The 23,633-nt window shown below is 33.9% G+C and overlaps 1 protein-coding gene across 2 annotated transcripts in view; it reads left to right on the forward strand.

Moving 5' to 3' along the window:
* The window catches only part of CNBD1 (cyclic nucleotide binding domain containing 1), a 785,154-nt gene that overhangs the window by 502,512 nt on the left and 259,009 nt on the right, over positions 1 to 23,633 (forward strand). Inside the window, exon 11 of one of the 2 annotated variants that reach the window (XM_045398475.2) lies at positions 13 to 246. The exons of the other annotated variant lie outside the window; for it this stretch is intronic. Within the exon in view, the coding sequence (XP_045254410.2) occupies positions 13 to 20 (8 nt within the window). The 3' untranslated portion in view covers positions 21 to 246. Of the gene's footprint in view, positions 1 to 12; positions 247 to 23,633 lie in introns of those variants that run through there. 2 annotated transcript variants of the gene reach the window in all.

Below are 23,633 nucleotides of genomic sequence, written 5' to 3' on the forward strand. Positions count from 1 at the left end.
TGCCTTTTGAAGTGGCCTAGATCTAGAAACAACCTCAGTGGGCATCAGTTAAGAAAGTATTGACTAAATAATGGAATAATTGCATTCTGGAAAGCTATCAAACTACCAGCAATGAGTTTGGTCTATTGTGACTACATATCCTGGATTCCCTGGGAAAGTCCCAGTTTAGAATTTCCTTTCAAACACAATTTTTATTAGCAGTCTTTCTTGGTTTGGATACTAAAATATAGTTATCATTGTTAGATTCACCTCTGTTGATACGAAGGTTTTTTTCCAAGTGTTTCCATACATATATAAAGTAGTTGTAAACAAAAAATTAAAAGTTATATGTAAATGTTTATATGACCATGGACGAAAGGATGGAAACATACTCCTCGGTTTGTCATTTTTGATTGTCAGGGTTTGGATTGAGGACCACATATGTCTTTGGGATTTAAAAATAATCTATAAAGAATATGTAAAGGGCAAAAAGATATTGAATAGCTGTCTTGGTTCTAAATTTATTTAAGACCTTCAAAGACCTTGTGCTTTTTTCATCTTTCAAAATATTCCATTTTGTAATAAAGTCTTCATTTCCTTGATGTAATTATATTATGGAGAATATCAGTTAATTTAAAAAATAACAATGGAAATGCTACTAATTTCAGAATTTATAACACATGCTTCATATTGTAACATAGTTTCAGCGTATCTTTTCGTTAGACCCATGATCTTATACCTCTTGCCATGCCCATTTGATAGTCCTTAGTAAGGGGAAAAAACACATTTATTCAATACCTACCATGTGTCTGACACAGTATTAGGTGCTCTAAAAATGTTTGATATTATTTTACAGATAAAGAACTAAGGCTTTATGGAGTTTAATTTTTCTATCATTCCTACATGGAGGAAATATAGAGTCAATGTTAAAACTGAGGTCTGTCTGCTTTCCAATCATGTCCACTTTAACATACTGCTGCCCGTGCATTTACATATCTGTTAGTTTTCATTCTTACACTATTAATGTGTTTCTTTCTACTAGCATTGAAAGCTTTCCCCCCACAGGAATTGTTTTCATTGGAGTGGCAATTCTCAAGTAAAAAATGAACCTGTGTTTAGAATTATGTCACCTTTCCCAACACTGCCAAATGCACAAGAAACTATACATAGCACCAAGTTGTATTAGCTTTGTTTTAAAGAAACACAACCTAAGGTTAGAAAAGATAAATGACTTGTCCAGCGGCACGTTCCACATCACTCAGAGTTAAAAATAGAATTGTGAACAAGTTAAATCCTTTTTGGCTTTTTAGTTTAAAATGCTATTTATAAGATGTCAGTGATTATCTCATTTTAGATCATGGCTATCTAAATTTTATTGCTTGCCAGGACTGGTAATGATTACAAGACACTAGTATTTTTGACTTGTTGAAAATAAGATTTTAAAAAGGGTCATTCAATTAAGAATGAGTTATGTTAGTCTGCCTCCAAAATCATTTGGCATGTCCTTTATAGTATACATACTGATTGAATAATATGAAATATTGAACATAAAAGGACAAGAAAAGTTTTAATTATGTGTTATTTGCATGTACCATTATCTAATGGATAATTTGGCTAAATTTGGCCATTTTATCTGTAGCCATTAGATATTTTAAGATATATGCTTAATCTTTCAACAGACATTTATTGAATATTTCATATGTGACAGGCACTCTTCTAAGAACTGAGAATAAAATACTGAACATAACCAAATTCTTGTTTTCATGAAACTTACATTATATTGGGAGAAGATTATACTTAGAAAATATATATAATATTATATGGTATATATGATACATTAGGCAGTGGTAAGTGCTCTGAAGAGAAAGATCAGAAATTAAAGTTGATGGAGAAATTATCTTTTAAATTAGGAGATCAAGGCAGATCTCAGTTTGAATGTTCACTCTATATTTCCTCCATGTAGGAATGACAGAAAAATTAAATTGCATAAAGCCTTAATTATTTATCTCTGAAAGATTAACAAACACTTTTAGAGTACCTAACATTGTATCAGACACATGGTAGGTATTAAGTAAATGTATGGTTTTTTCCACTTACTAAGGACTATCAAATGGGTATGCCTCTATGTATAAGATCATGGGTCCAATAATATGACATTATACCTGAGACCTGAAGGAAGTGAAAGGTCTATAGATAGAACAATATAGGTAGAGTGAACAAAGAGAGTATAACATTATCTGAAGTGGATCATGCATGGGATGATTGATGATAAGTTATGTGTAGTTGAAATGAGTGAGTGAAAGGGGACATTGTAAAATATGGAATCAGAGTAATAGCAGGGGAAAAGTAAATGTGAGACCATAGAACCTTGGTAAGGACTTTAGATTTAATTCTGAATGAAACAGAAAGGCATTGGAGATTTGTAAGCAGAGGAGTGAGATGATGAGATGATCTGACTTAAGTTTTCAAATAATCACTTGGGTTCTATGTGCAAAAGAGATTTGGGGGACAAGGACTAAAGTGAGATCATTTGGGAGGGCATTAAAAAGTCCATGTAAAAGATAATGATGGCAGATCCCAAATTGACCCACAGATTCAATGCAGTCCCTATAAAAACCCCAGCTTGATTATTTTCAGAAAGCCACAGGCTAATCCTAAAATTCGTATGGAAACACAAGAGTTTCAAAGTTGCCAGAATAATCTTGAAAGAAAACAAAGCAGACAGACCTACACTTCCCAATTTCAAAACTTACTACAAAGCTGTATGGTATTGGCAAAAAAAGGGTAGACATATGTAACAATGGAATGTAATTGAATGTCCAGAAGTAAAACTTATTTTTATGGCTAGTTGATTTTTTTTGACATGTTGCTGAGATAATTCAATGGGGGAAAGAATAATCTTTTCAACAAACGATGCTGAGATAATGGGATAGTTGAATCCCATTTTGAAGGATCCAACTTTGTATCCACACTTTGCACAAAAATTAACTCTAAATGGGTCATAGAGATTATAGACTTAATTGTAAGAACTAAAACTGTACAACTCTTAGAAGAAAATTTAGAAGTAAATCTTCGTGACCTTGGGTGAAGCAAACCCTTTACAGACAGAAAAGCCCAACCAAAAAATGAAACGAAATAAAATAATTTGGCCTCCATAAAAATAAAAAACTTTTGTGCTGCAAATGGCACTGTCAAGAAAGTGATGTGAATCCACAGAATGTAAGAAAATTGCAGATAATTTCTTTGACAAAGACTTTATACCCAGCATGTAAAAAGAAACACAACCGTGTAATTAAAAATTAATGAAGGACTGGAACAGGCCTTTCTCCAAAGAAGAATGGCTGATAAGCACAGAAAAAGGTACTCACTATCACTAGTTATTAGGAAGATGAAAATCAGAACAGCAGTGAGATAAGATTTCATACCTGCTATGGTGAAAAAAATATAAAATATAGACAATAATAAGTGTTGTCAAAGATGTGAAAAAAATGGTGCTCTCATACATAGCTTATGGAAATGTGAAGTGGTACAGCCACTTTGAAAACAACGTGGCAGTTTCCCAATAAGTTCAACATATATTTACTATGTTACTTAGCATTTCTACCCCTAGGTCTATATCCAAGACAAATGAAAATATATGTACATGCAAAATCTTGTACATGAATTAAAGTTTGTACGAGCATTACTCATAATAGCCAAAAGGCAGAAACAACTAAAAAGTTCATTAACCAATGAAGGGATAAATTAAAATGGTATATGCATATTCTTGAATATTCAGCAATAAAAAGGAATGAAGTTCTGATACATGAAATAACCTAGATGAACCTTGAAAACTTTTTGCTAAGTGAAAGAAGCTAGAAACAAAAGATCACATATTGTATGATTTCATTGATATGAAGTGCACAGAATAGGCAAATCTGTAGCAGAAAGTAGATTAGTGGTTGCTAGGCATGAGGAAGAGGGTGGAGAGGAATGAGGAGTGACCAGTAAATTGTATGTGTTTCTTTTGGGGGTGACAAAAACATTCCAAATTAGAATCCAGTGATGATTGCCCAACTCTGTGAATATAATGAAAAACAATAAATTGTTCACTTCCAAATGGGTAAACAGTGTTGTACATGAATTATATCCCAATAAAGCAGTTAATATTTTTTTCTAAGAGATGATGATGTCTGGGACTATCTTGGGAATATTGAAGGTGATGGGAAGTCTGATTCTAGATGCATCAGGGTAAACCATGACATGGCTAGCATTTAACTATTTTTTATTTATAAAAAGAGAATTTCAAGTGGTTCTACTTAACATTTTGAAGATTTATTTAGAGGTTTTTGATGTTAGGACTGTGTGATGACTCCTAAGGCTTAGGACCGAGGAATTATAAATATGAGCATGTCATTTACTGGAATCTAAAAGATTGAAAGTGGAGTAATTTGTGACTGGGATCAAGAGATTATTTTTAGGCATGTTAGCTCTACAGAGAGTAGAATATTACCAAGTGGATGTTCCAGTAAGCAGGGAGACAGCAGTTCCCTATTTAGGAGAAAGCGAGAGAAATAATTTGCTCTGACTGGACTCAAACATAGGTCATACTGTGACTAGGTAATGTTTTTTGCTCTTTTGGTAATGTTCTTCCTCCAGAAACAGTCCATCTGTGCTGCCAATTAGATAAGATGTGAGCAAGTCATCTTAATTCCTTACTAGAGAAATAAAGATCAAGATTTGAAAGTAGACATATGCCCTAAATTATTATTAGTCATTATATTTTATTCAACATGAGTATACTTTTTTTAATAAAGCACCTACTCCGTAATCAGGAGTAGGCTTTGGGAATTGCAAAACAACTATAAACCATGGTTGATTTCCCCAAAGAAATTGTAGTTTGGACAGAATAATAGTCTGGCTTGCGCAAAAAAAGTCAGTGACAACCAAATAACAGAAATATAAAAGTACTAAGGGACCAATATAGGATGTGCAATAGACTAGTGAAACTTATATGCCAAGATGATCTTAAGAACTGTGTTCAAAATCTTAAGAACTGTGCCTGAGAAGAGAGAGAGAAAATCACCCTGAACAGGCACAGTCAGAGAATGTTTATGAAATGACACTTCTTCTCGGCTTCAAAACAGAGCAGATTTGAATACATTAGTGGAAGAGAGACAGATAATCAAAATTGGAGAAAACAAATGTGAATATTAGTGGAAAGACTGAATTGCACATTGGCTATTTAGAAAACAGTGAATAAAAAAAAAACACTATCCAAAGGCCAGTATCCCGGGAGCACAATATGTAATACACTTGCTTGCGTAAATGACCAGTCTGAATGGAAGAGAGTCCAATCAACTTCTAGTTTAAAAATAAAATAATAGTAACAATAATTTATAAGGTACATGCTTGTTTTTATGGACATGATCACAGGCTATATTTTACCATTTGTTGATAGGGCGTAACAATCATCCACATTGAATATTTTATGAGCACGCTATACTACGGACTATTTAAAATCAGAATTACCTTAAAGCATTACAAACTGCTTAGTGAAATAAAATAAGATTCCTGACAATACAAAACATTGCTAAATATCAAGTAATTGGCTTCAGTTCTTATCATAATACATGTATAGATGAGGGGACTGGGGAATAAAAAGAGGCAGGATAGTTCAACTTGACATATATTCAGGTCTATCCGCAATTTAAATTCAGAAATTTGAATCCCAAACATAAACCATCTTATCCTGACACTTTTCTATTTTTATCTTGTTTGTCATGATTTGCATTCTACCCTTATTCTCTCTCTCTGCCTTCCTCAAATATACCACACGCAACCCTTCCCCCACATAAAAGAATAAGGGGTGAGAAAAGTTAGCACAATTATTACTGTTCTTTTATCTGCTTTTAACTGTACAGTCAATGCCTTGATGATAAACATCTACCTTCTTCATAGATGTGTGTTTTGTTTTCAGAATAGTTAAGATTGCAAAATACCTGTGTTTTATTTTTCTAGTTAGAGGGCAATTATCCATACACAAAAAGAAAACATGAATTCTTATTTTTTAACAAATCGTTTTAAGTTTAAGATAATTAAACTCATCTGTTTGGTTAAGTTTTATAAATTTTTAAATTTTATGGCTCTTTTTCTGCTGGTTTTTAAAAGAAAATGGGTATTTTACACTATTTTTCACTCTGGACAAAGAAAAGTCTCTGTTATTTTTATTACTACCAAAATAAAGCAAAGCAAGGTGAGACATTATTTCCATTAAGTAAAGTCACTAAAGCACCAAATTAAGTAATTGAATTAAAGTAAAATGATATTGTTTTAACATTGTGTCCCCACTTTGCCTGCTAAGCATAGATTGACAGCTCAAAAGCACTTTGCTTAATGTTTTTTTACTCAAAATACAAAAACATAAAATTAAATATATGCTTTGAACTAGGCAAATATGACTATAGAGTCCTTTTAACATGATAATAAGTAATCTTAGGTGAGCACCATTCTGCTCTCTACTTTCATTAGTACAACTTTTGCATTATATATTTTAAAGTTGAAAAAACAAGTAATCCTAGATGAATTGAAATGTTACGCAGATACATAGCTGCCTGTATGCTTGTGATATTGGCACAGTATATATTTTTTGCCAGTAGTGAAAATAATAGTCTTGCTGCTACTCTGGATTTTAGAACACAAGTTCTGGAGAAGAGGAAAGGGAACAATATTTGAGGAATATGCCATATGTAATATAATATATTGAAATGTTCATTTAAGAAACATGCCAAGTAATGTGAAAATGCTATAATAAAGGTTTTATAAAGTTATTTCTGAGTATAATAGAAGTATAAAAATATTAAAAGTATTGCTATCTTTAAAACAGTGGTACTTTGTGTTAACTCTTCTAAGAATATTAGGAAGGCTAATGATCATTCTCTCTAAAAGCAGTAGAGGGGGTGGTATCATAGGCATAAAAACACAGTATTTCCCATGCATTTTAGAAGTTCATAGAGGTTAATGCAACACAGAAGATATGATTTGATATCCCCACCCAAATCTCATCTTGAATCATAGTTCCCCTTATCCCCACGTGTCTTGGGAGGGACCTGGTGAGAGATAATTGAATCATGGGGGTGGTTACCTTCATACTGTCCTCATTATAGTGAGTGAGTTCTCACAGGATCTGATGGTTTTATAAGGGACTTTGCACCTCCTTCGCTCAGCACCTCTCCTTACTGCCACCATGTGAAGAAGGACATGTTTACTTCCCCTTCTGCCATAATTGTAAGTTTCCTGGGGCCTCCCCAACCCTGAAGAACTGTGAGTCAATTAAGCCTCATTCTTTTATAAATTACTCAGGCTCAGGTATGTCTTTATGAGCAGAATGAGAAATGACTAATACAACAGATAAAGATACCACTATCTAATGAATGACTATGTATAGAAGAGGAAATATTTGTGGAGCTTTGAATATAGCCCTTTAATGTGTTTTCCTCAATCTCATTCCTTCCTTAGGACCATTTTGACATATGAGATACAACAATCTTCTTCAGATCTTTGGGGGTGTTTGTCTATAGTTTCATATAACAATCTATGCAGTTATAGCAATTAACTTTTCCCCAAACACCTTTTCATTGTTATTTAGGACTATAGAATTGCCCTTAAATCATTCTCACTTAAAATGTTACCTCCTTTTACTGCAATATACATGCCTAACTTAGAATCAGCTGCTTTTGCTGGTGGTTCCTTAAACATGTGTTATTTATAATACTATGTATGCCTGTGTTCCTTACTTCATTGTTAAGTCTTCCATGGCATAGATATTTACCAGGAATAAGAAGAATTGACTTTTATATTTGTGTTTATATATCATTTTAATTTGCATTTTCTTATTATTGTTGAATATCTCATATATTTATTTGATATTTTCATTTCCAATTCTACTATGACCTATTATAGCTCTTATCTATTTGTTTTCATTTATTTGTCCTTTTTTAATCAATTCATATTAATTTTATCATGTCAGTTGTATTAAAAGTTTTCCTTTTATATATATTGGAAATAATTTCTTCAGTCCATCTATTGTCTGTTTTGTAATATTTTCAAATACCACCCCCTCGTTTAAAGTATTTAGAGCTGGCTGGGCGCAGTGGCTCAAGCCTGTAATCCCAGCACTTTGGGAGGCCAAGATGGGTGGATCACGAGGTCAGGAGATCGAGACCATCCTGGCTAACGCGGTGAAACCCCGTCTCTACTAAAAAATACAAAAAAAGAAAAAACTAGCCGGGCGAGGTGGCAGGTGCCTGTAGTCCCAGCTACTCGGGAGGCTGAGGCAGGAGAATGGCGTGAACCCGGGAGGCGGAGCTTGCAGTGAGCTGAGATCCGGCCACTGCACTCCAGCCTGGGTGACAGAGCGAGACTCCGTCTCAAAAAAATAAATAAATAAAAAAATAAAGTGTTTAGAGCTATCATTCTCCTTTCCTCTTTGTGACTTCTTGGTTTTCTTTATAATGTGTTATAGTTTGTTTTCTTTTTTTTCAAGTAGTTATTTAAATCATCTGAAACTTCTCTTCATATAATTCATGGATTAATCCCTCCTTCAACAAATCATGTATAACTAATTTCCCAAATATTATGTATTTTAAAATCTATTATTTAACCTTTGGTTTTAGATGCAAGCTTCTAAAATACAATTTTTGGTCTGTCTCTAGACTCTTGATGATTTGACTGTTGCTCATTTTACAGTGCCAGCTTTGTATTCGTTAGAGCCACTCTTGCCTTATTTATTTATTTTCCATATATTTGGGTTATTTTATGCACTATTTCTTTCAGAGCTGCAAAGTTTATTTACACTGGAATTAGGCAAGTGATAATATTATTTATATTATTAGGAGAAACGAACAGCCTCCCATGACTAGAAATGTTTGCATCACTTGTTCAGAATACCCACTTTCCTAGTTAGTGTGCTTCATCCATCATCTTGAGCCAGTCCTCTAATAAGGCAATATTGATAAACCAAATTATCATTTGTTTTGTAAGAGTGAAATCAGTGCAAGACATGATATTCAAGCATGTTTTGCCTAAGTGCTGGGAAATATTGATGAAATATAACTTTGCCACAAAACTAAATTTACCTCTACTAATGCCAGATAGTTCATGACAAGAGACAGACATTATATCTTTCTTGGAGAGTGCTAGAAATATAGTGAAATATATATATTTTTAATTCACAGTATTCAGAATTCAGGTAGATTATCTTTCTTTTAGTGCAGGATAAAATAACCACATATATGCAATTGTGGTCATGGCTTTAATTTTGCTGTTATCACAAATTGATTATTAAGTTATTATCATCCGATATAGTCTGCTCTTGTTCCCACCCAAATCTCATTTTTTAGCTCCCATAATTCCCTTGTGTTGTGGGAGGGAACCAGTAGGAGATGACTGAATCATGGGGGCGGGTCTTTCCCATGCTGTTCTCATGATAGTGAATGGGTCTCACAAGATCTGACGCTTTCAAAAACGAGAGTTTCTCTGCACAAACTCTCTCTTTGCCTGCTGCCGTCCATGTAAGATGTGACTTGCTCCTCCTTGCCTTCTGCCATGATTATGAGGCCTCCCCAGCCATGTGGAACCATAAGTCCAATAAACCTCTTTCTTTTGTAAATTGCTGAGTCTCGGGTATATCTTTATCAGTGAAAATGGACTAATACATCATCACTTTTCTCTAAGTTTTTAGATATCAGCATATTTATAATATGGGCTGGTTTATACTGGTGTTATCAGCAAACACTACATTTTTGCAAGGATTCTCATGTTATATTAATGGATTTGAAATATTTTCTTATTTTCTTATAAATCTATTTTCTGGAGATATTTAAGCATTCATGTATAGATTTTGGTAAGCTTTAAAAATTAGACATTTTTCCATTTCTGGAACCATCCAATTGTATTCCTATTTGTTGCCAAATACAGGGCCCTCTTTTTCAGAGAAAATGGACTTCCAGAGAAAATAGAAATTCTGTAGTTCTACATGAGCCTATATGTGGACCAGTTTGTTGATATGTACTAAAAAATATAATCAACATTTTCTGTGTGTGCCTGTTTGAGTGGCATATGTTTAACCTGCATAAAAATATACATTCTGGTGATCCCTCTCAATTTTTCCAAATGCTTTTCAGCATATTTTCACTCTCAGTTGCCTACATTTCTATAAAACCTTGGATTGCTTTACATAATCCTTCTTTGAAAAACCTGATTCATCCTCCTTTTATTATATTCCATGCATGCCTTTCATCACCCCAAGTCTCAGGGAGGCCTATATGGTTGGATATAATTCCTCTGTCTTAGAAGTTTAAATTCACCATGTCTCCTATGCTCAGTACATTAAGAAGTAAACATATTTTGCCTTAAGCTTCTACATGCCATTTTTAAAGTTTCTCCTATGACGTATTGGGCTTTAACTCTATTGTTAATATTCTTTTCAGACCAAGGGAGGCAGTAAATCTAAAACAACTATCGGACCCACCTATTCTCCTGTGAAGAAAATTATCCCGTTAGTGGGATACTTTTTCTACTTGTCAGAGAGATTGTTATTCTTCACTGCTAATTCTTTATTTGAATCAAGGAGATCCCCTCCCTACCCTACCCAACTCCTAGAAATTAAAGATGCAAAAAGAAAACTATTTATTTTATTTATTGATTTCATTATAATGGAACAGTATATTTCTGTTTTATTTTCATGTCTTAATTTGCAGGTACTCCACTAGTTTAAACTGAGATGATTCAATAACTGATGGTTATTTTTGTTACTATTGATTTGTTTCTTTTATATTCAAATATGAAACATGGAACTCAATAAGTAAGAATTTTAAAACAGCTGCCAAATGTGTGCTTGTCCTGAGGATACCCAGTCGTGGCAGGGTCAGCCTTGGACACTGTGCATGTGCACAATAGGACTGATTTAGGGTCACTAGGACCCTTCCTGAGTCCTTTCTCTGTTCTCCCCAACACCACCCACCTCTTCATTTGGGAACATTATGAAGGAAATCACTTAATTGGAGGTAAACTTGTCTGAAATAAATCAAAACAATTTTAAGGGCTTTGCCTCTGGAATGAGACTGCTAGATTTCAAATCCTGGGCCAGCACTTACAGTCTGAGTTATCCTGGATAATTTATGAACCTAATATAAAGCCCTTAATGCCAAAAGTTCAATCAAATGAGAGCAGGAGTATTATTCAAAATATTTATCCCTTGGTAAAGCCTAAGCTCTGATCCTTTCAAAGGAATGCTTTTCAGAACAGGATCCTAAGGATCCCTGACCAGTGAACCATCATGTATTTAGCAGTGGGGCATTATGGGATCTGGAGCAGCTTAGGCGCTGGTAGGATAGTTAGGGTGCTTGGACAGTGATTATTTAACTCAACTGGTGAAAAAGTATTTCAATGTTTTAACTGGTACAGCTGAAGTAGAGTAATCCAGAACCATCACTGCAATTAATTATTTACAGCAGATCTTTCCCAGACACTTTTTTTTTTTTCCTAAGGAGAAAGAAGGGCAATGACATCAGAAAATGTTAAAGGCAGGACATAACCGGGACCACTGGAAAGGGAAACAAGAATTGGAAACCCCCAAATACATGTTGCCTAATTCACAGATAATCAGTGGTCATGGCACCAGCAATATCACATTCCATAGGTTGTTCCAGGGGCAAGATCCTTCTTGAGCCTCGCCTTCTTTTGTGCCTGTCTGACGGCAACTCCCCAGGATTCTCATAGATTTTGTGAACTACCAATTATCCATCTACTAAAAACCTTTTCTACCTAAGTTAACCAGATTTATGTTTGGTGCAAAGGTAATTGCATTTTTCCCATTACTTTTAATGGCAATTACTTTTGCACCAAACTAATAATTTTTCTGATTTACAACTGAGAGGATTATTTAAAAATCTCGTACCAGGACTGGATTCTGGTGTTGATACACCTTAATGTGTAGAGTTGAATTCCTGAAAGGCTACCGTTCTTGGGTAGAAAACTGAAAAGAAAAAAATCAATATTTGGTTAAATTATGACATTCTACATTTGAAATAAGAGCAATATCTTCAAGAACTTGTTAGAAAAATATCAGCATGTAGCAGTGTGTTGATTAATTCTAATGGCCGTCAATAAAATTTTTCAAGATAGACCCAAGTTCAGGACACAAGGAACCAACAAAAGGATGGTTTTAATAATAGATGACATTTCTCCCTGTCACTGCTATCCAAATTGACTACAAGATTGATAATTTGATTGTTTGCATTGTGGAAAATAGTCTGTAATACACATTTAAGATCTGATAATTCTGAGGTGGAAATATAGAAGAATTCTCAAAGGAAAAATTACTTATCCTCTGAGATAAGTAAAAGATAAATCTAAACTCTTAAACCGCTTGCAATACCTCTGGTTAACACAGTGATTTCAACTTTGGCTGCTTATTGCTTTTTAAAGTATAATTATGCTTTGTTGCCAGCCCCTGAAATTCTTATTTAATTAATTTATTTCGGAAAGTGGATTAGGCATTGTTTCTTAAAAACATCTCTAGGTAATTTTTGAGAAATTATTTCTACTGAAGAAGTCTCTGGGATTCAGACTAAAGGACAGAATCATATTCCAGGTTTTAATTTATCCCAGTTTAAAGCCATCGCTTTGTGAACTAGAGAGTGATTAGTGTACAAAAGCTTGCTGTGAGGCAACAGAAATTCCTACACTTCAAAGCTACATATAAATATAATCTTTGGATGGATTTCTAGCCAACCAAATAAACCCAAAGCAAATATATTGGAAGCCTATTGAGGTTTTTAAGATAACCACATTGAAATGAATAAATCTAAATATCACAGACTAGAACCTGAGATATTTAATTCCTAAGGCAATCTCCAATTCCCTAAATTTACCTCAAAATCAAAGAGAATGCTAACACTTTGATTCCTTTGGAAGGGGAAAGTGTCATAATGCCCCTCCCAGATATGGCCACAAAGGAAAAATGGACCAAAGTTAACCACAGATGCTAGAAGCTTGGACTGCTCTATTGGGTGACCAAGGAACCCCCTTCAGTGCTGAGAGAGACTTTTCACTGTGCCTTTGGATCCAACAGGATATGTGTTCTATACTACTGAACATTATGCATTGTTTCTCATTCTTGTTTTTTATTTATGTTATTTTTTGTTGTTGTTGACCCTTTTATCAATGATGCATATTTCAGTCAGAGGTTGCTGGGCCATGAGGATCTGCATCCATGCTTAACAGAAATGTCAAAACAATATCTACCTAACCTTTGAGCTAGATGCAAATCTCAATTAGTTTTATTTGTTAAGATGTTAATGATTTTCATAGAGGAATGGATTTTAAAAAAAATTTAAACAAGTAAAGCTATGCATAAATATTGAGTTCCTGATATCAATTATGCTTTTCCACATTAAGGAACACCAATATCATTTGATAATTAAACACAGAGTAACAGGTAGGCCTGAATGATGTAAGGGCCCTGTCTTCCTTGTGAACAATTGGCTTAGAAGAGGACATGTAACCTAATTCTGACTAAATAATTTCAAGGAAAGTGTATTAGTTCATTTTCATACTGTTATGAAGAAATATCCAAGACCTGGTAATTGATAAAGAAAAAGAGGTATAAAGTACTTACAGTTCCACATGGCTAGGGAGGACTCACAATCATGATGGAAGGTGAAGGAGGAACAAAGGCACATCTTACATGGTGGCAGGCAGGAGAGCATGTGCAGGGGAACTGCCCTTTATAAAACCGTCAGATCTCATGAGATGTTTCCACTATCATGAGAATAGCACAGGAAAAAACCACCTCCATGATTCAATTACCTCCCATTGGGTCCCCCCTAGAACATGTGGGGATTATGGGAACTAAAATTCAAGATGAGATTTGGGTGGGGATACAGTCAAACCATATCAGAAGGTTTGCATGAGCCTTTCAGGAAGCATTCTTTTTCACTCTCACAAAAGAGCAGTCATGAACAATCAACTTAAGAAAGTGCTCTGCCTCTGGATTAATGTACATAAATTAATTTCCTATTATTTAAAGCATAAATATTAATAATTTAGATTAGACAATTTGGGCTTGGTGTTTTTGAATAGGTTTTCTTTTAACTGTAGCTGAGATGGACATAAGGACTGAACATGAGCAAAGGAACAGAAGCAAAATATCAATTGTGTGGGAGTCCAAACTTTATCCATTGTTTCCTCTTATAGTCTCTGATATGTATTATATCATGGTGCATGAAACTGGAAAAGCTGGCCAGGGCCTAATCTCAGGGATTTTTTTATGCTATGTTAAGGAGTTGTAATCATCCAATTGGAAATCCAGTGCCATTAAAGTGTTTTAGGGAAGTGAAATGGAAAGACTGGTACTCAGATATATGTGGAGTAGAACAAAAGGTGAAAATGAGAGCAGAAAATAGAATGGAAGCAAAGCCGTCTAATGAAGCCTATTGCAATAGTTAAATGTAGTTTGGGGAATAAATACTGAAGAATGGAGTTATTGCTGTACAAGCACACAAGCATACTTGGTGATACAATGTTTATATCATGCAATTGTGTTGTCTCTCCAAGGAAAGTATTTATTTATACATTTTATCAAATTCAATTAAGGAGGAATTCAAATTGACTAGTTAAATTGAATTTATTGCTTTCTTAATAAATGACTTTTCAGGTTTCCTCATAAAGATGCTTAAAAATGATGTAATTAGAAGCACTAACATAGAAAATTAAAAAAAATGATTTAACTTTTTAAAACATCACTACAGCTGATGTTTTGTCAATGTGCCTTTCAAAAATATAGTTTGAGACCCATTATTAAACACTTCTGCTGGTGAGCAAGAGGTTGGGCTGTACATCTTGTTTGCATCAGCAGTTAGTTTAATCTATTTTGGGGCACAGCATCAAGCACTACAGGGAATGGCAAGAGCATTCTCCTGAAATATATGGCACTTGCTGTAGAAAGACCAAAAATGGAATATGGTCAATAGAGAGAAGAGTTACCTCCACCTATTACTTAGTTACCCTGGTTTCAATTACCCTAGTTTCAATTTCCACGCATTACTCCATCCCTTAACTATTTGTTCATTATCATCATAGAATAATTAAGACAGTTTATGAACCAGATACATTTAGGCTTTCTTTGAGATTTTCTGAATGTTGCTTTACTTCTCTCACACTGGGTTTTCTCATATACAAAATGTGGCTTAATTATCTGTATTCTTATTCTTGCACAAGGTAGGCACTCATTAAAGGGAAGTAGCTTTTTTAAAAAAATTACCATTATTATTATATTTATGTTTACATCAACAATTACTACTACTACCAAGAGCTAGAGATCAGGTATTTTCTAAGCAAATCAATAAATGACCAAAATTTCAAGATTGTTTCTTATATGCTTCAACACAAATAATTTGAGTTTTAGCAATTCTTTTGGATTCCTGGATGCATTTCACGTAAGGAAAAATTATGATCAGGGCACCAGACCCAATCTATGAAAGCCACTCTCCCCCGTGATGTGATTTACTTACAAATAGTGCTATCTGAGCAGTAAATAACCATGATTTATTGGTAAGATGTTTCTTTTAATTTACACGAGGGCACTATTAGAGAGAGGTTTGCTGCAAGCATCCTGGTGAGGAATCCAGCAGAGAACTATCTGACAAAAGGCCGGATTCAGGGAAGGTATTAGATCAAGAGGGAAGAAGGAGACAGCAGGGGAGCAACTCAGATGGAAGGTTTTATGTCAGCAAGTATAAGAGATCCAGTGTGGGCAGTGGCAGGGTTAGGGAAGCAGGGGTTTGTTCAAAAGTTGGAACAGCTTGTTTATGGCTCATACAATATTGAATTAGTAGTTTTGTGATATCTAACAAACGAACAATTCCAAAAGTGATTGGTCATCACTTTTCATCATTGCCATGTTACCTCAGTTGGTGAAATTGTTATGTACATTTAAGTGGCAATATCCTGCCCTTTTTCTTATTCTTGACAAAATTTGATACTGAGTTTCATTTCCTGAACTTTCCCTCTAATTTTCACAGAACAAGATTTATGGTGTCGAAATCATTTGCAAGGACTGGTTATTTTCTTGCTGCAAATTCCTTGAGTTAATTAATACAACGAATGCTGATCAAATTAGTGCTAAATTTCTTGCATATAAAAGTAGTTCTTCTTGTTCGTTTATGTCCTGTTTGGAAAAATGGATCTGTATACCCACAATATATACATCTGTGTTTAAATTTGAGTTTAGCTGCTTATATATTTGATTGAAAGTGGAAATCCTCATGTCCTCTTCCCAGTATGTAAGAATATTAGCAAATAACTATCATTTAATTTACTATCCGCATCCTCTGTTACTAGTCTAGTCATTCATCCTTCTTATTTAATGCTTTTCTGTAGGCAACAATGTTTTTGCAAAACTTTCTGAAAAGTGATGGAGCTGCATTTTAAAATGGCATCTTTGCTTCTGTATATGTATTTCTCTATATGTACGTACCTAGGCCTCCACCAACTCACTTTTGGCAATTGCTTTGATTATAACCGAATTGAGTTTTAACTGGGAAGCAGCAAGAAATATTTTTGAGTCATAAAACTGCTATCTTACATATCAGTACTGAGTTGAAGAAAAAGTAAATCATTTTCATTCATTTGGAAAGAAAAGAAATGATTCTGTTGAAAGTTGTACTTGCAGGACTTAATATACTCAACCATTGTTACAAAAAGGTGAGGGAATAGATGTAATAAAATAAATTTAGGCTTTGGACTGAGAGATTTGAATGTAATTCCAATCTCAAGCACTTAGAAGTTATATAATTTTTTAAGGCCAGTACTTAATTTATATACTTTTAAAAATCAATAATATGGTAAACTTTAATATTTCATCCTGTGGATTAGAAATGATGCATGTAAAGTGTTTGGCAAATAGTGGCATTATTATTGTAAGTATTATTTACAAACAGATGATTAAGTAAGAAAATAATACTCCTTAGAGAGTAATATTCCTAAGAGAAACACTACTATAAGATTATGTAATGCAAGCATATTTTTTTATTTTGTTACAAAATCACACATGTTTACAGCATATACTTAGCAATAATTCATAAGTGGTTTATTATTGCCTAAGACAAAGTTACCACTTTTCTTAATCTTTGAGTTTTTGAAGTATTCAGATGAGTAAAAGACTACAAGTGTGATGGTCTGCAAGAGTAACACGTGGAAGGAATAAAGTATGCTATAGGCATTATCATATTATGTGCTCTTGAAAATTCCTTGCCTAGGATATGAGCATTTCTTTGGCATGAAATGTGACTAACAATGCCAATAGCACAAGGAAAGGCTATATTCAGTATTCTGTGGCTAATACACCCTGGTCACTATTTCAGAGATTCTGAAACCAGCACAGATTCTATTGTGAGCCACATAAGAAATATTAGAATTATTGATATCTATTTCACCAGTTAACAATTTAGCTCTGTCAAACACTAAACATCTGTTATCTGATAACACTTAAATAGTATTCAGGGAGATTGATCATCCAGTGACAAGTTGAAATCCCTGCACTTTTGCATCTTATTCTCAATATATTTCTCTGTGGATATTGAAGCAGAGCCTGTTTTTAAAGATGTATCAACCTAAAACATGTTGATTGCTTATGTCATTTGAAATATGTATTTTCTTAATTAGATAATCATACAAACAAAAGGAAATTTAAAAGATCATTAGTTTAGAGATCTATATCCAAATACATTATCTAAGCCATTGATTCCAATCTTTGTTCATGTATGGGGAAACTTTTTTAAAGTGAAAATCATTCATAAACATCTGTAGTATGATATTATTTTTGGTAACTATTGATTGACAAAATACGTAATAGAAAAAAACTACTATAAATTTAAACATTTTAAGTAAGTTTACATTAATCGCAGTAAATTCTCAATGCATTAAAAAATAACATGAATTAAATATATTCATTCACTAGAGGTAATACTCCGTATACATTTTTTTTTTTTTTTTTTTTGAGGTGGAATCTGGCTCTGTCACCTAGGCTGGAGTGCAGTGGCGCGATCTCAGCTTACTGCAACTTCTGCCTCCCGGGTTCAAGTGATTCTCCCGCCTCAGCCTCCCAAGTAGCTGAGACTACAAGCACACGCCACCACGCCCAGCTAATTTTTGTATTTTTAGTAGAGATGGGGTTTCGCCATGTTAGTCAGGCTGGTCTCAAACTGCTGACCTCGTGATCCGCCCGCCTCGGCCTCCCAAAGTGCTGGGATTACAGGGGTGAGCCACCGTGCCCTCCATTTACATATTAATTCACATGCCACAGGTAATAATATCTCCATGACTGCCCATAACCCACAGCCCCAGATTGAGAACTAGGGTATAAACCAGACTTTTAAAATGAGTATCAGTAGAGTTTGAATAATCTTGTTATTTCAAAATATTTTGTAATTTACTCTGGAGGAAGTTATCCTTTATGGTTCTAATTATAAAATCAAGGAATAACATTTTTTTTCTCATAATAAACTTTGTTTTTACCTGAAGGCTATCATACATACATACATACAAAAGTACACAGCTCATAAATAAATTTTAATAAAATGAACCCATCAGTTAATCACCATACTGATCACAAATTAGCAACACCCTAGAAGCCCTTCCTTAACCTCTTTCAGTTACTTAATTACTGCACCTATCTGTATCTTCAAAGTTAATCACCTTTCTCACTGGTAATATTATGAGTAAGTTTTACTTGTTTTAAAATTAGTATAAGAAACACAGTATATCATTTAGTATATGACCTCCTTTGTTCACTTTTGTGTTTTCAAGATTCATCCATGTTGCTATGTCAGTAGTCAGTACTTAGTTTATTATTGTATAATATACTTTTGTATGAATATACTATATGATATTATTGATGGATATTGGTTGTTTCTAGTTTGTGTCTATTATGAATAAATACTGTGACGCACATTCTTGCATTCTAGTTAATACTTTTATTGCATATATTTCAAGTAGGTCTGTATCTCAGAATGGAATTTCTAGATTATAGTTATTATATATGTTCAGCTTTAGTATATACTGAGAAACAATTTTTCAAATTGATTTGTATGGACTTTCACTTCAACCAACTGTCTATAAAAATTCCTGTTGCTTTCAATCCTTGTCAACTATTGGTTTTTTCCTTTTTCTTTTATTTTAGTAATTTGGATAAGTAGATAACCCTATCTCACAGTTTCAATTTGTATTACCTTGCAGAATAATAAGGCTAAACAATTTAAAAATACATGTATTTGTAATATGGATATCCTCTTGAATAAGGGCCTACTTAAGTTATTTACTCATTTGAATAATGACTGCTTTCTATTTTTTATTGATTTGTAGATCTTTAATTATTTATACACACGAGTTAGATTGAGCAAATATCCTCTCCCTTTTGAATTGGCTTTTCAGTTGTCTTCATGTTGTCATTAGGTGAGATATTCTTAATTTTAATACAGTCCAACTTACAATTCTTTTTGTTTTATGAATAACATCTGTTTTGTCCCTTTAGAAATTTCTGTTCACTCCATTGTTTTCAAGATAACTTTCTGTATTATCTTCTAGATACTCTTCTTCGTTGATTATCTTTCCCCTTTAGTTCCATAATCTGCCTTAACATTACTTTCTATGGTTTGAATTCTTGGTAATTACCTTCTCAAACATTGCTTCTGCTTCATTATCTCCTTTCTTCATGGGACTATGCTTCTATGTTTGTCAGACCTTTTCTTACATTGTTTTCTCAGTGTTTTTCAACCTGTTTTCTTCCTATGCTTCAAACTGAGCATTTTCTCATGTGCTATCTCCATTTCACCTTCTTGTTAATCCCACCTATCAAGTTCTTCATTTCTGTTGCTTTATTTTTAAATATATGTATATGTGTGTGTGAGGATGGATAGATAGATAGATAATATTTAATTTTTTAAACTAACAAGTGAAATAACAGAATTCCAACTCACATTACTTAAACTTGATATTCTATTTAATTAAGTCATCTTTATGAATTATTTTCAAGGACTTTGGGCTGCTTTTCTCTTTGCATCTCTCAGTATGAATGATAGTGTAGGCATACCTGTACTCATTCCTCCTTTTATTGTGCTTCACCATATCATGTTTCACAGATGTTGCATTTTTAAAACAGATTAGAGGTTGGTGACAGCCCTGCATCAAGGAAGTCTATCAGTGCAAGTTTTCCAAAGTATGTGCTAATTTTGTGTCTCTGTGTCACATTTTAGTAATTCTCAATAGCTCAAACTTCTCATTATTATTACATCTTTTATTGTGATCTGGGATTAGTGATCTTTGATGTTACTATTGTAATTGCTTTGGGGTGCAATGACCTGCATCCATATAAGACTGCAAACCTGATCAATAAATGTATGTGTTTTGACTCTTTCACCAATTTGTCATTCGCCCATCTCCGTCTCTCTCTCCTCAGACTTACCTGTACCCTAAGGCCCAAGAAAATTCAAATTAGGCCAATTAATAACCATACAGTGGCCTCTAAGTGTTCAAGTGAAAGGAAGGGTTGCATTGCTTTTACTTTAAATCAAACTGTAGAAATGATTAAGCTTAATGAGGAAGGCATGTCGAAAGGCTGGAAGTTTTTAGCTAAATAGTAGCCATGTTTTGAATGCAAAGGAAAAGTTCTTGAAGAAAATTAAAAAGTTTTACTCTGGTAAACATGCAAATGATAAGAAAGCAACAGTCTTACTGCTGATACAGAGAAAGCTTTAATGATCTGAATAGAAGATCAAATCAGCCACAACTTTCCCTTAAGTCACAGCATGTAGAGCAAGGTCCTAACTGTTCAATTCTATAAAGACTGAAAGAGGTGAGGAAGCTGCAGAAATTTGAAAGCCAACAGAGGTTTGTTCATGAGGTTTAAGGAAAGAAGTCATGTTCATAACATAAAAGTTTAAGGTGAAGCAGCAAGAGCTGATGTAGAAACTCCTGCAAATTATCCAGTTTACTATTATTCTACAGTAAACAATAGACAAAACAGTCCAATTTTGGAAGCATATGCCATCTTCAACTTTCATAGCAGGTGAAGAGAAGTCAATGCCTGGTTTGAAAACTTCAAATAATAGACTGATTCTCCTGTTAGGGCCTAATAAAGCTGATGACTTCAAGTTGAAGCCAATCCTCATTTGCCAGTCTGAAAACCCAGGGGCTTAAGAATTAAGCTAAGGAATTAAGTTGTCTGGGCGTGGTGGCTCATGCCTGTAATCCTAGTACTTAGGGAGACTGAAGCAGGAGGATTGCCAGAGCTCAGGAGTTTGAGACCAGCCTGCGCAACACAGTGAAACCCCGTCTCTACTAAAATAGAAAAAATTAGCTGGGTGTGGTGGTATGCACCTGTAGTCCCAGCTACTCAGGAGGCTGAGGTAGGAGAATCATTTGAACCCAGGAGAGGGAGGTTGCAGTGAGCCGATATCATGCCACCACACTCCAGCCTGGGTGACAGAGTGAGACTCTGTCTCAAAAAAAAAAAAAAAAAGAATTAAGTTAAATTTACTCTTTTACTCTTCCTGTACTACATAAATGAAACATAAAAGTCTGGATGACAGCCCATCTGTTTACAGCATGGTTCACTGAATATTTTAAGCCCAGAATTGAGACCTACTACTCAGAAGAAAAGATTCATTTAAAATGCACATAATCAACCAAGAGCGCTGATGGAGGTCTACATGCCTGCTACCACAACATTTATTCTACAGCCCAAGGATCAAAAAGTAATTTTGACTTTCAAGTCATATTATTTAAAAAATACATTTCATTATGCTATAGCTCCCATAGATAGTGATTTCTCTGATGGTTCTGGGCAAAGCAAATGAAAATCTTCTGTAAAGAATTTACTATTCTAGATGCTGTTAAGAATGTGGTGATTCATGGGAGGAGGCCGATACATCAATATTAACAGGAGTAACTAAATTGCTGCAATCTCATAATAAAATTTGAATACATGAGGTGATGCTTATAAATAAGCAAGGAAAGTAGTTTCTTGAGATAGATCAACTCCTAGTGAAGATGATGTGAACATTGTTGAAATCACAATGAAAAATTTAGAATATTACATAAACTTAGTTAGTGAAGCAATGACAGGATTTGAGAGGATTGACTGCAGTTTTGAAAGAAGTTCTACTGTGAGTAAAATGCCAGGAAAGAGCATTGCTGCTACAGAGGAATCTTTTGTGAAAGGAAGAGTCAACTGATGAGCAAATTTCACTGTTTCATTGTCGTGTTTTGAGAAACTGCCACAGCCACCACAACTATTAGCAACTACCACCCTGATCAATCTGCAGCTGTCCACATCAAGAAAAGACCCTCCATCTGCAAAAAGATTATGACTTACTGAAAGCTCAGATGATTGTTAAGCTTTTTTTAAGCAAGAAAGTATTTTTAAATTGGTGTATGCACATTTTTTAGACATACTGCTATTGCACTTAATAGACTATACACTACAGTATGGTTTAAACATAACTTTTATATGCTCTGGGAAACCAAAATTTGTGTGACTCATTTTATTATGATAGTTGGTGGTCTGGAACAAAACCTGCAATAACTCCGGAAATACAGGTATGCTTGCATTTGTCATATTTTATTTCATTATTGCTTTACTTACTTGTCTCTACCAATAGAGTGTATAGCCATCCAAGGTCAGAGGCTATGTTTTATTTATCCTCATTTCTGGCATATAGTTGAGGCTGAACACATTTACAGAATGAATAAACAACAGAATTTCTTACAACCCTATGTTTAACTTGTGATTCAATACAAAATTCCACTTTTTTCCTTTCTATAGCTTTGCCCAAGCATTTCACAGGCAGGATTAGCCTAGCTATGTCATATATATATATATACACACACACATATACACACACACACACAGTTAATATGTTAATATATAGTTAATATATAGTTTATAGTTTATATATATACAGTTAATAATGTCACTTATTAAAATTAAATGTACTGAAGTTTTATGTATATCCACTTATTGACAGTTTTTTAGCCTTTCCTGACATAAGACATGCATTGGGCTTTTTTAGATTTTTTTTTTACATCCATTACTATAATAATTGTATTACACCCATTGATGTTTTCTAAATTTTCACCACCAAGTTATGTACTGAAAAGGTTCCTGTAAGTTAGTTGTATTTTTTCATTAGGGCAACAATAATAGTGATATGATAAATGCCATCTTAGTGATATTCTAATATCATTTTTCAATAATAATATAATGAGTGACCATGAAGGGCATAGAAACCTAAACAATATTATTGTTTAAACATGAGCAATTTTTTTTAAATAGTTTTGCTTGTATAGGAGAAGTGTTTGACATAACATTTTTTGTTGTTCTTATAATTACAACTGAATGAAATTTTCTGGGGATTCCCTTGACATTCATTAGTGCTTCTGGGGCACAAATACCCTTTTATGATTATCAGGAATTACTTAGTATCTTAGATTTATAATGCTAAAATGTTTTTAAAAAATTAAGGAACCTAAGTTTTTTTCATTTTTTACTTCAAATTAAGATACTGTTCTCCTTCATTTTGTCTGCTTAAGGCAAACTTGGAAAATGCTGTTTG

The sequence above is a fragment of the Macaca fascicularis genome, chromosome 8 (genome assembly GCF_037993035.2).
Source record: "Macaca fascicularis isolate 582-1 chromosome 8, T2T-MFA8v1.1".
Classification (NCBI taxonomy): domain Eukaryota; kingdom Metazoa; phylum Chordata; class Mammalia; order Primates; family Cercopithecidae; genus Macaca; species Macaca fascicularis.